This window comes from Scylla paramamosain, chromosome 35 (genome assembly GCF_035594125.1).
Source record: "Scylla paramamosain isolate STU-SP2022 chromosome 35, ASM3559412v1, whole genome shotgun sequence".
Classification (NCBI taxonomy): Eukaryota; Metazoa; Arthropoda; class Malacostraca; order Decapoda; family Portunidae; genus Scylla; species Scylla paramamosain.
Window position 1 is genome coordinate 245,001 of NC_087185.1, and position 12,500 is coordinate 257,500.

At 42.7% G+C, this 12,500-nt stretch overlaps 1 protein-coding gene across 1 annotated transcript in view; it reads right to left on the reverse strand.

Annotated features, from left to right (window-relative positions):
• LOC135090473 (pumilio homolog 2-like) overlaps nucleotides 1–7,287 on the reverse strand; it is a 115,735-nt gene extending 108,448 nt beyond the window's left edge. The window contains 3 exon segments of the mRNA XM_063987212.1: nucleotides 1,312–1,557; nucleotides 4,041–4,156; nucleotides 7,132–7,287. Coding sequence (XP_063843282.1) covers nucleotides 1,312–1,557; nucleotides 4,041–4,151 — 357 coding nt within the window. The 5' untranslated portion in view covers nucleotides 4,152–4,156; nucleotides 7,132–7,287.
• Between the last annotated feature and the right edge of the window lie 5,213 nt (nucleotides 7,288–12,500).

Here is a 12,500-nt window from a genome sequence, read left to right on the forward strand (position 1 = left end):
CTCAGGTTGACACCTTCCCATTTTCTTCTCAGTACAAGGATGCAAGCTTGTTATTCCAACACAGCACACATAAATGACACTTAAGTCCAGTAATATGCAACTGAAACATGCAACAGAAGAATAAAGCAACACTGGACTGTTTCCTCTCACTGTCCCTGCCATGGCCCTCAATGCATTCTGCGTGATGGATACACCCCAGATATAGAGAACACTGTACCATAGCACTGCAATATTTCATCTCCACATATTACCATAAATTCTTTACATCCCTTGTCCATTCTCATAATCATGTATCTGTGTACCAAGCCAGCAGGGTGGCCCAGACAAGGCACCACACACTCACTCACATCATTCACACTTTCAGTCCCATCGGCCCCTGGTGTAAAAGGGAGATAAATAAAAAAAGATTAATAAGTAGAAAACAAATATGATGCAGGGATGTGACTAGCCCACCACATGCCTTAAGATGCAGCCACACCATGGACCTGCATCACAGTAAGATCACCATTATTGAAAAGTATCTGAATAACCTAAATTGGCAGTCTCCCTAGAGAAAAGTCACCACAAAATCAAACCCGTTCTGTTAAGAGAGGAACATTTTTGCTCAAAACACAAGCTTATGACTCATGAGCCATCCAGTATGTGAAAACAAGGACATTCAGTGAAATTATGATGACAATGATAATGATGAAACAGAAGGTGAGGAGATATGTACAACGCTGTCTTGCTACCTCATTCACTGGAGGCAAAAATGACGTTTAGTGAAACAATGTTGATAATGAAGAAACAATGAGAATAGATATACAATACTATCTTGGTACCTCATTCACTGGAGAGAATGTGCTTAGCTTCACTGGGCTGAGCTTGGCTACCTTATAAGCTATGTTGAGCTACAATACTGTAAATTGCCTTGGGCTGCTAAATATGTCAGGTACTATGAATTGTTTAACCACAGGAACCTCCTTGTGTGTGTGTGTGTGTGTGTGTGTGTGTGTGATATACAGATAAAACTTACCATTTAGCAATATCATGTCTGCCAGCACAATGCCACCAACAAGCAATAAGTGATGCCTGTGATCAGCTCTCCATACCAAGCCAGAACTTGGAACTCTGTCCATGAAGCTGCTTGCAATTTCCCCCACCACTCCACCCATGAAGATAATGAACCAACACCACACCTCTGCTCTTTAGTGATCTTTACTGAGAAACACCTGCTCCTTCAATCCATCCTTTACTTTCCCTAAAAACTTTTCATTCTCAGCAGCATAGCATTGTCCCTGACTTGCAAAACAGAGGGAGACCAACACTCACGTCAATGACGGAGTCGTCGCCAAGGGCCCAGCGGTGGCCCTTCTGGTGGTAGGCAAAGTCTGCATCTGTGGGCGGCCGCTGGCAGAAGTAGTTCACTTGTTCATCATCCTGTGAGCGAGCCAGGGCACGGCTGTACTCCATGCACTGGAGCTGCTGCTGCTGCTGCTGCTGATGCTGCTGCTGCTGCTGCTGCTGATGCTGCTGCTGTTGCTGCTGTTGGTGCTGCTGCTGGGTAACAATCTGGACCTGAAGCACAAGAACACCACATCAGTATTGTGGTTCAAAGGCTGAGCCAAATGTCATCAGCCAAACAGCCTCATTCATATTTATTTACATGGCAAAGGTTGGTCAAGAGTAAAAAAAAAATATATATATATGAAAAAAAGCCACTTCATGGCTGCTCACTGAAAAGTTGTATAAATAGAAAGTATGTTGTTCTATAATCTTATGCAGAGAAAGACAACTGATAGATTAGTGAAGGAAGGCAATTATTATATTTATACATAAAGGTGAACTAAAAAGAATGATGTCTCTCCCTAAGAACTCCCCAGAAGGACATGACACAGTTCAATGGACACTACTATGCAGCTACTCAAGGGGCAGCCAGGAGACAGACTGGGACAACAGCAATCCTGGATAACACAGATTTGTGGTGTTGTTGTGTTAATGCTGGCAAGTACTCAGTGGTTGGTGAGGAGACACATCTAAAGTTACACATCTTAGCATCCCAGAACCACAGCCAGCAATGCCGGGTATCACTTCACACCAAGGCAGCACATCATTCAGGACCTGAATGCCTGCTGCTTGTTTATCTACCCATATACCAGGCTGGCAATCCCACGCAGGGCTGCCCTGACAAAGCACCACACACTCACACACACGTCATTCACTCTCTTATCCCTGTCAGGCCCCGGTGAAAAGAAATAGAGTGATGGACCACTGTACTACACCCCAGGAGCTGCTGCTTGTACCTAGAATAATATACACATGAAGGTAGAGACAAGATGCCCTCCCTCAATCAAGAAAGGATGGTCTTTCTTTGTTTTCTTTCTTTTAATTTATTTACCAACACCTCTAAGGGCACTTGTAGATTAATTTCAACCTTGGAAACTCAGTTTTACTCCTCTGGTTATGATACTGAACAGTGCAAGACATGAAAGTGTTACAATAAAAGTGGAGCAGCAGCAACACCAGCATATCTTGGGCTTACTTGTCTCCACATGCTGGCCAAACAGGCAATGGACAAGGTGTACTTCCCACAAGAAAATATTCACATCAACACTTTCACCACCTATAACAGCTCTTTTCCCTAACAAACACCTATAACTAAACACAATTGATGTATTGAGATAACAGACTGATACATCACATAATTAACACCTATATGAGATAATCACTATATGATGGTAAAAGGAACAATTGGTAACAACTCTGATATGCAATGCAATGTACACACACACACACACAGGAGCTCAGAACTGCCAGTTTTATCAGCTGGGAGGCAAGGTCATAGCCACGCAGCTTATGTGCTGTACCTATCCACTGTTAAGAACATAAGAACATAAAAAATAAGGGAAGCTGCAAGAAGCGACCAGACTTACACGTGGCAGTCCCTATATGAAATATACCTACCTATTTCCACCTATCATTCCCATCCATAAACCTGTCTAATCTTCTCTTAAAGCTCCCTAATGTCCTAGCACTAACAACATGATTACTGAGTCCATTCCACTCATCTACCACTCTATTTGAAAACCAGTTTCTTCTTATCTCTTTCCTAAACCTAAATTTTTCAAGCTTGAACCCATTATTTCTTGTTCTATCCTGGTTGCTGATCCTAAGAATTTTGCTTACATCCCCCTTGTTATAACCCTTATACCACTTAAAGACTTCTATCAGGTCCCCTTTTAGCCTATGTCTCTCTAAAGAATGTAAATTTAACAGCTTCAATCTCGCCTTGTAAGGAATACTCCTCATCTCTTGTATCCTGTTAAGCAAACACAGGCTGCAGCTTGAAGGAAATAAAACACAAGTTACTTCTACCCTGTCCAGCGGCTCTAAGCAAACAGGGGTTACAGTATGAAGTTACAGTATTTACCTCTGTCCTGCCCATGATCAGAGCTCAATATCTCTCACTTGTAGAAATGGTTTACAGCCTCATGCCCCTTCCTGCATGTCACATTCATGCATCCGCCACTGCTGTCCTCCTCCTGGCTCCACAGACATCTCTCTTCCATATCATGTCTTCTCCACACAGTGCATCTGTCTCATTCAAAGTCTTCCCCACCACCTCACCCCCCTCACCTTTGATCCAGGTTCCACACCCAAACCATTATAACACTTGCCTCTTCTACTCAATCTGCCAAATCTCTTTCCACCCCAATTTCCTTTGCATTTGGTCATGTCTCACTCTATCCAAGTGTTTTAATCCAACGTGTTCTTTGGACACTTCATCCCCAGCACATTCAATTCCTTTCCCTCTCCCACTCCCATTTTCCACATACATACAATGCTGTCAGCATCACTTCACTTTCATGCTGCCTCTTCCTTGAATCTAGACCAAGCAACCCACACCTTAACACTCCCTACAGGACAAACAGATCATGGTGTAGGTATATAAAAACAAAAATAATTGAATACAATTACATAGAGTGTACAGCTTTCTGGTACTTGACAGATCTGGTGCTGCAGAAGTACCAAGTGAGTACCTGTGAAAGAAGGGAGCTCACCTGGGGCCTAATAGATAGGTGTGGTGGCGTTGGGTGTGGCGGCGGGGGAGGTCGTCCTGCCATGGGCCCCAGGGGGGCATCCCCCTCGTACACCACCTGTCGCCACTTCATCCAACCTGTGGAAACATTTGTACCATCAGGACACAGCATCCTGATCCTGGCAGTTCAAGATTTGACAAAGCACTGATGCAACTGTATCATGGTTTTGTTTTGAAACACCTTTTTGCACCAGTTACTCCAAAAATCTCCTTACTTCTATACCACTCTCATTCAAATTGTGCACAATTAATTAGACTAGCAAGAGTTGATGCTCAGGGTCAATCCAAGAATAAATTATTTGTGATGTTAATGGAAACAAGCCAAGGAGGGTTACAGATAGGTAGAAGAACAAAAAAGAGAAGGGAAAGCAAACAAAGTAAACATTAAAATCGATGGAGGGAGAGAAGCCAATCAGGTCAATGTCACATGATATCAACCACAAGAAGAGGAAGGTGAAGGGACGTGATGCCACGGGTTGTGCTAGACCTTTGCTCTCTTGGTGGTCATGGCAGCAAGAGCTGCTGCACTCAGCTGAAGGGGCTGCTGCAGACCACAACTCCTGTCAGCAGGGTGAACAAGAACCAGCCAGTCTTTGTGGCAGACATCAAGAACAACTTGCTGGGCTTGGATTACTTCTGGGAGAGCAAGGCAGTATTGGACTTTGGAGACATGACAACGAGGGTCGGAGACCTGCAGGTGCCACTGCTGGAGGAAAGCAGTGACGTGTGAGTGTTTGCAGCTCAAACCACTTGCATTCCTCTTTTGTCCAATGCTGCCTTAACCAAAAGAATGATGAAAGCTTGGTTAGCCCTTCCTCTCAGCCACTACTTCTGGACAGCATACTCATTGGAAGGACCCTAGTGCTGCCAGGGACAGAGGTACTGTAAGTGCTGCTTGCCACTCTCTACACTGAGCTAGAGGAGATACCAGAAGGTGTGCTGATGGGCACATAAGAGGCAGTGCAACAGGCAAGGGATAAGGAGGCTATGCCCAGTGGTGCCGGGGAATGTGAAGCTGGAGTTCTTCCTCACCTAGCAGATTTATGGCAGAGAAGTGTTACCTGCCTAATGGAGGAGCTGGCTGTGGAGGTGGAAGGGTTGCTGTCATGTTATGCAGGAATCAGCACTGGCATTCTAGGATGGACAGTTAGTTTGGCTATTCAACCTTAGGAAGTGGGAGTTGTCACCCAAGCTACAAAGTCCCTGGGAGGGGCCCTACACTGTGGAGGAGCACATCACTGACGTGATGTTCCAGGTCCGGTGAGGACCTGGGACCCAGCTGCTGGTAGTGAATGAGCACCAGCTGTGGAGGTATTATGGCCCTGAAACCTTCATCTAGGGCAAGCCAGCAGATGCTGAGGCTTCTAATTCTGCCAAAGATGAGGCTAGCTCTGCAGTCTTCAAGGACAAGCTTGGTTTGAGGAGGTGAAGGACTATGCTGAACTGTTTTGAGGGTGGGCTTGCTCTGCTGGGTACTGTGTTACTGAGAGTAAATATGGAGGTCACCCTGGAGAAAATATAAGCCTGCCAGCAGGAATACTTGGGAGGTGCTAGATTCCAAAGAAATTAGCAGGTGTCTTTATGACTAAAGACTGTTTTGGGGAATAGTGATGCCTGAAATAAACTGTTAATTTAGGGTTTTGAAAGTTGTGTCTGATGAGCAAGGATGCTCACTTTTACAAAGGGGAAGTGTTATGGGTGTGGTGCAGTGAAGGCCCTCTCATCCTTCATTAAAGAAAATCACTGGATTTAGAAGAAAATGGAAGTTGGAGATTTAAAATAATTAATTGCATCCTTATTTATTTTCCTGTACTTTTGTACTTACATATTATAAAATGCTATGGAGTTTTATACTTTTGTGGGATGAAAGGCTAAGGAGTTGTGTAGGCTGGCAAGCATCTGTTTAACTAAACTCCTTCCAAGTCAGTGTGTCATCAATGTGACTGATTGTAAAACTGTTGTATGAGATGTACAGAGTTTGATGAAGTGTGTGACCAAAGACACCTGCAGTCTGAAGATTTTGTAAATAAAGCAAGGAAGCAGAGGAGAGGAGTCAGGCTTTTCCTTTCCTTTCCCTTCTGCCGAGACCCTGCTGGGATAATGGCAGAAGACCACCTTGAAAACAATATTTAATTCTTCAGACAGATATTTACAAAATTTTACCTAAAATGAACTTTGACAAGGATGCTGTGCCACCTCGGCCCCCTTGCATCGCTGACCTAACCCAAACATACAACTTTCTCCCTAACTGGGGCCCTTTCTTCCTTCATCCCCTCCTGAATTAGACTAATCCAGCATACCCCTAAGGAGTTCTCCATTCAGAAAGTTCATAACCACCACACTATTACTGCAAGTGCTTGGCTCACTCAGGTAAGCCACCTACGTGACACAGCAAAACAGCAAAGCAGGATGAGGGAAGAGGGGCAGAAATCAGCTGAAAAAGGCTCCTTTTACTTATCACTTGATAGCTAAGCACATTACTACAAATGCTTGGCTCACTCAGACAAGCCACTCAGGTAAAACAGCAAGCTAGGATGAAGGGAGGAGGAGAGAAAGAGACACATCAGAGGAATAAACTGGAGTAGTAATAGTGCTTTTACTTGTGTATTTTGCTTGTCGTTGGATAAGTAAACATACTATTATCGCAAATGTCTGGCTCACTCATAAGTCACACAGGTAATACAATAAGCCAGAATAAAAGATGAAGGAAACATCACATGGATAGATTACAGACCACTTTCCCAGGTCAGGCCATGAGGCAACAGTACCCCAGGCCACCACAACACAACACCTGACGTGTGCTGTGCCCGTCACCTGAATGACGGTGCAGTCACGTTACCAAGACATTGCACCACCACACAAGCACTGGCCACTCTTCCAGGTCAAGATGCTGCCATGACCTTGAGCAGTGTGGGCGAAAATTGTTTATTGGCATGATTTTTATAGTCCTTATGGGTTTTGTGAGACTACATGACATCAGTAGTTTACATATCAGTATACTCGAGACATCACCATTACAGCTTAGACATGAGTACAAACTGGCACGTTATTACCGAGTGTGTCACAGTGTGCTTGGTGATGCCAGCAGTGCGTGGCAGTGATGAGTGGTGAAGCCTGGCGGCGTGTTCCCCCTGCTGCAGCTTACACTCACGCCTGACATCCGCCCTACACAACATGGAGCGTGACACTGATGCTTCTGTCCGTTTGTCGGCAGTGTTGCCAGATTGTTTTGGCCATATTATCGTACTACACATGTTGAAATTATTGTACTTCTGGTAAAATTGTCGTACATATGTAATTATTCCAAATATTATGCAAAACTGCCACTTTCCAAATACACCAGAATTTAGGTTATATATATATATATATATATATATATATATATATATATATATATATATATATATATATATATATATAGAGAGAGAGAGAGAGAGAGAGAGAGAGAGAGAGAGAGAGAGAGAGAGAGAGAGAGAGAGAGAGAGAGAGAGAGAGAGAGAGAAAGGTGTGTGTGTATATGTGTGTGTGTGTGTGTGTGTGTGTGTGTGTGTGTGTGTGTGTGTGTAATGAAAAAAAACAAAAACAAAAACAATGCCCTTAACAAACAAAACACTTTCCTAAATACATATCATTAATAATTGGAGAAAAACTACAGGACACTTCGTTAAGTTGTTTACTTACTATGTAGGAGATTACTGGTCTTGTTCTTCTATATATACATCCGGCACGTCGTCAGCAGCCCCGGCACTCTCTTCATTGGAGGAATACAGCACTCTTGATGTCATGTTTTTTTATCATTGACTTTGATTGATGGCTTGAAGGGCGTACAGTCACTGCTGGATGTGGAAGCAACACACTGCTTCGCTAGGATGATGTCTCTTACGGTTTCTGTTTTTAGCTTATTTATGTCTTTTGTTTTCACACGGTTTACACTAGAGAAGCAGCGCTCACAGTCAGCATTAGCATGAAGCAAAAAAAGACATCCTAGTGAAAAATCTGAAACATGCTTAAACTTAGGGTTTCCATCACTATGCTCCAGAGTTTTTATGGCACACCAAAATTTATCAGGCTGGTTGTAATTGCTTTTGCCCACTGTTTTCGCCATGTTGGTAATGGATTCAGGCAGATCTACGGCAAGCCTCCTCCACTCATCGTCCAGTTGCTGGAGGGTAGACTGAATCATCCTGGCAATGATTCGGGGAAGGTGTGTCGCGAGGGGCACCAAACTTTGCTCTTGCACTTTGCCCTGGATGCCTAGAACACTGGCTGGCTCCAGCATATGCATTCTTGAAAGGACTTCATCTCCGAAATTAAATCTCTTCCTGATCTGTTCTGCTGCTACTATCAAAAATAATCTGCAGTGGAAGCGAAACTCATACATTTCCTTTTTTTGCTTGCTTAATTCTGGATTGTCTGTTATTGTTTTTAAGACAGATGCACCCAAATACACCTGCTCTAGCATCAGGAACTCACGTTGATATCTTGGATCAACTTTTGAAAGCATGGTTTTCACAATGTATTCACGGTTCATGTACATCAGTAGCAATTCTTTATATAAATTACAAACTTGCAATTCAATTATGACCACTCTCACTTTAAAATAAAAGGTTCAGCTGAGTAAACTTTGGTAATACTGAAGAAAGAAAGCAGTGGTAAAGCCTGGTAAATGGATTGTGCAGTTGTTCATAAGCACTTCTAACTGTGCTACCACAAGTTTTCGTCTGTTGAAAATTTAATTTCAGTAAAGAACATCTGAAGACGGCCCCACTGCTCAAGCATCCTTTTCACAACAGCCGTGTAGGAAAGCCAGCGCGTTCTACATGGCAATAAAATCCTAAGCTTTTGAGCCCCAGCAAACTCTTGAAATTCTACAAATTGTGCCAGTCGTTTTGAAGAGTTCTTGAATGTGTTGTGGACATCATGAGCTAGTTGTTCAATAGCATCAGGTAATTGTTTGCATGCTTCAGAGGCACATATATGGGTAGAATGGCACACACATTTCATAATAAAGATTCCTGGGCAAAGTTCCTTTAACCTACTACTCACAGAGTTATTAGGTCCCATCATAGTGCTGCATCCATCAGAACCAAAGCCAATGATATTAGAAGTAGGTATACCATTTTCAGTAAAGCTTTTCATTATCTCTGAAAACAACCTGGCAGCTGTAGCACCTTCATTAGCTTTACTAGGATCACTACTAAATAATGGCACTAAATCCCAAAATTTAGTGACAACAGCATTTCCTTCAGCCACTCTTACCATGATGCATAAATTCTGAGAGACCGATTTATCTGTGGATTCATCCACAAGAATGCTGAACTTGTTCTACTTCAAGATGTTAATGAGCTCTTGTTTGTGAGAGTGTGCCATAACATTACCACACACACTTGTATTACTTGACGTGTGCCATATGCAGTGCAAATACCTACCTACTGTAAGTTTCTCTCTCTCCAAGAAAGTGCTATGGGTTGCCTTCCTCCTTGTTCCACTGGAAACAGAATAGAAGGAAAGTAATGAAATAATCGAGAAAGGAGCAGCAGCAGCAGCAGCAGGAGGAGGAACAGCCGCAGGAGGAGGAGGAGGAGGAGAGAGAGAGAGAGAGAGAGAGAGAGAGAGAGAGAGAGAGAGAGAGAGAGAGAGAGAGAGAGAGTCACGACCCCATATCACCCGACAGACACATGGGCTTCATTATACCTATAGTCCTATAGTCTTTTAGTGTAAACATCATCATCGCGCCGCCTCACAAAACCTCCACCATCTCAACGCCACGTCTCCTCAACATCATCTTTTAATTTCCCTCTATCAGTGTCTTCTCTCATTCCTTTCATATCATGAAGCCTCAGGTGACAATATCTTCTCCACAAGAGGAACGAACCACACTTAGACATCTTTGCCACCCTCCCCCCCTCCTCTCTCTCTCTCTCCACCCACCCACACACTGAAGGAAAATTAGAGTAACTATATAAATACGTATTAATAGTTCCAGTGAGTTATATGAATTTTGATAGGCTTACCTCTAAATGGAGTTTCAGCTCATCATACTAATGCAGGATCCTTGTTAGACATGGTACAATAGCCGGCCATCGCGTCTCTGACAACCTCAGCAACTTGAGTGGTTGTTTTCCCACGTTGATGGCCGAGTAGGGTTCTGCATATTTTTGTTGATGCCTGCTGTGCAAAAAAATATTTGTATATCTGACACCATAAATTCAAGGTGAGAAGGCAACGCTCGCATAGCATATGACGTACATAACTGCAATGAGTGGCAGATGCATTTGATGTGCATCACATTTTGATTTACTAAACGAAATATGACAGAGTTACGTGCCCCGCACGTGGTGTTGCACCCGTCCGTTGTCAAACCAATGCATTTTTTGACATCCAGTTTTGCATGATTTTCTGTGAAGTCCAGTAAAGATGTTGTGACCACCTCAGCTGTGCCTTTTTCCAGTTCCACCAAACCCAGATACGAAGTAATATATATATTTTTTTCTTCGTGTAGCTTTGATAGCGAACAACAACACACACTTTCTTTGTGGTGATTTCTGTTTTCACCAATTATCAGTGAGTAATGACCATCACCGATATCGCTGCACAGTTCCATCAGCATACAGGGTCCCAATATCTTGTTCACAAGTGCTGCACACTTTGTTCTATGCAATGAGATTTCCTTGCAAGAAATATCTCTCACAAGCTCAGCCAAGTGATCAATCGTTTTTACACTTGAATGGCAAGCAATGTGAGCTACTAATTTCAGTTTAGAAATTTTCACACTTGTTGACACTGGCTTTTGTTACATCAGACTGAAATAACGTTCTCATGTTCGAGAATGAGGCTGTATTTTTTTTTGTTTCTCCGTTGTAGTGTGATTAACAAGACCACTGTGGTGAGCTCTAATTATTGTCTTTCAGAACTCGCACGCTGCAAGAGTCGTCGCCAGGTACACAAGCAATCCATTCTCTGGGAACATCTTTTTCCCATTCTTTATATTTTTCTTCCATATTTCGCCCACTTGCCCATTTTAACTGCAGCACTCACGCAAGATACTTAAAGTCCTCTACTGAGCACAACAGAGGACAAACCTAACCTCTTCAGAGAGGCCGATTGCTGAATGGGGGGGAGGGGGGGGTGGACCTTGTAAGGTGTGGTATGATCCACAGGTCAATTAATCATTCCAAGGGATGTTAGTAGCGTGTGACCTCGATGGAAGGTCAGGCTGAGGCCCTAATGAGGTCATAATCCTGTCTTGCTAATCCTTCTTGAACTGTTTTCACCCCCAAAATAGCACCTAAAACTTAATCCTGTTTAATAGGTATTATAACATTGCTATATAAACGGTACATGTCAAGAAAACTATTAAAACAGGTGGGGATCATAAGTAACTTTTTTTCTGCTGTTCATACGAGGGATTTCCCAAAATAACAGAGGCCGCTGTCTGAAAATATTACTTAGATGGTTGTTAGTTCATATCAATACCTTATGAAGCCTACTCCAGTGAGCGACCTACCATAACTTGATAACATAAGAAATAAGGGAAGCTGCAAGAAGCGACCAGGCTTACACGTGGCAGTCCCTGTATGAAATATACCTATTTCCATCTGTTATCCCATCCATAAACTTGTCTAATCTTCTCTTAAAGCTCTCTAGTGTCCTAGCACTAACTACATGATTACGGAGTCCGTTCCACTCATCTACCACTCTATTTAAGAACCAATTTTTTCCTATCTCCTTCCTAAACCTGATTTTTTTTTAAGCTTGAACTCGTTATTTCTTGTTCTACTCTGGTTGCTGATCATAAGAATTTTGCTTACATCTCCCTTGTTATATCCCTTATACCACTTAAAGACTTCTATCAGGTCCCCTCTTAACCTGTCTCTCTAAAGAATGTAAATTTAACAGCTTCAACCTCGCCTCGTAAGGAATACTCCTCATCCCCTGTATCCTTTTAGTCTTTCTCCTCTGTACTGCTTCTAATAGACCTATATCTTTCCTGTAATGTGGGGACCAAAATTGCACAGCGTAGTCTAGATGAGGTCTGACCAGCGCCAAGTATAACTTTAATATTACTTCCAGCCTTCTATTTTTAACACTCCTAAAAATGAATCCTATACCCCTTCTTGAACCGTTTTCACCCCCAAAACTTAATCCTGCCTAATAGGTATTATAACATTACTATACAAACAGTACATGTCAAGAAAACTACTAAAACTGGTGGGGATCATAAGTAACTTTTTTCCCTGTTCATACGAGGGATTTCCCAAAATAACAGAGCCCGCTGTCTGAAGGTATTACTTTGATGGTTGTTAGTTCATATCAATACCTTATGAAGCCTACTCCAGTGAGCGACCTACCATACCTTGATGTATTATTACACATTACTTAGCACACTAGACTTACGAAATGGTATTGCATTAACGTAACA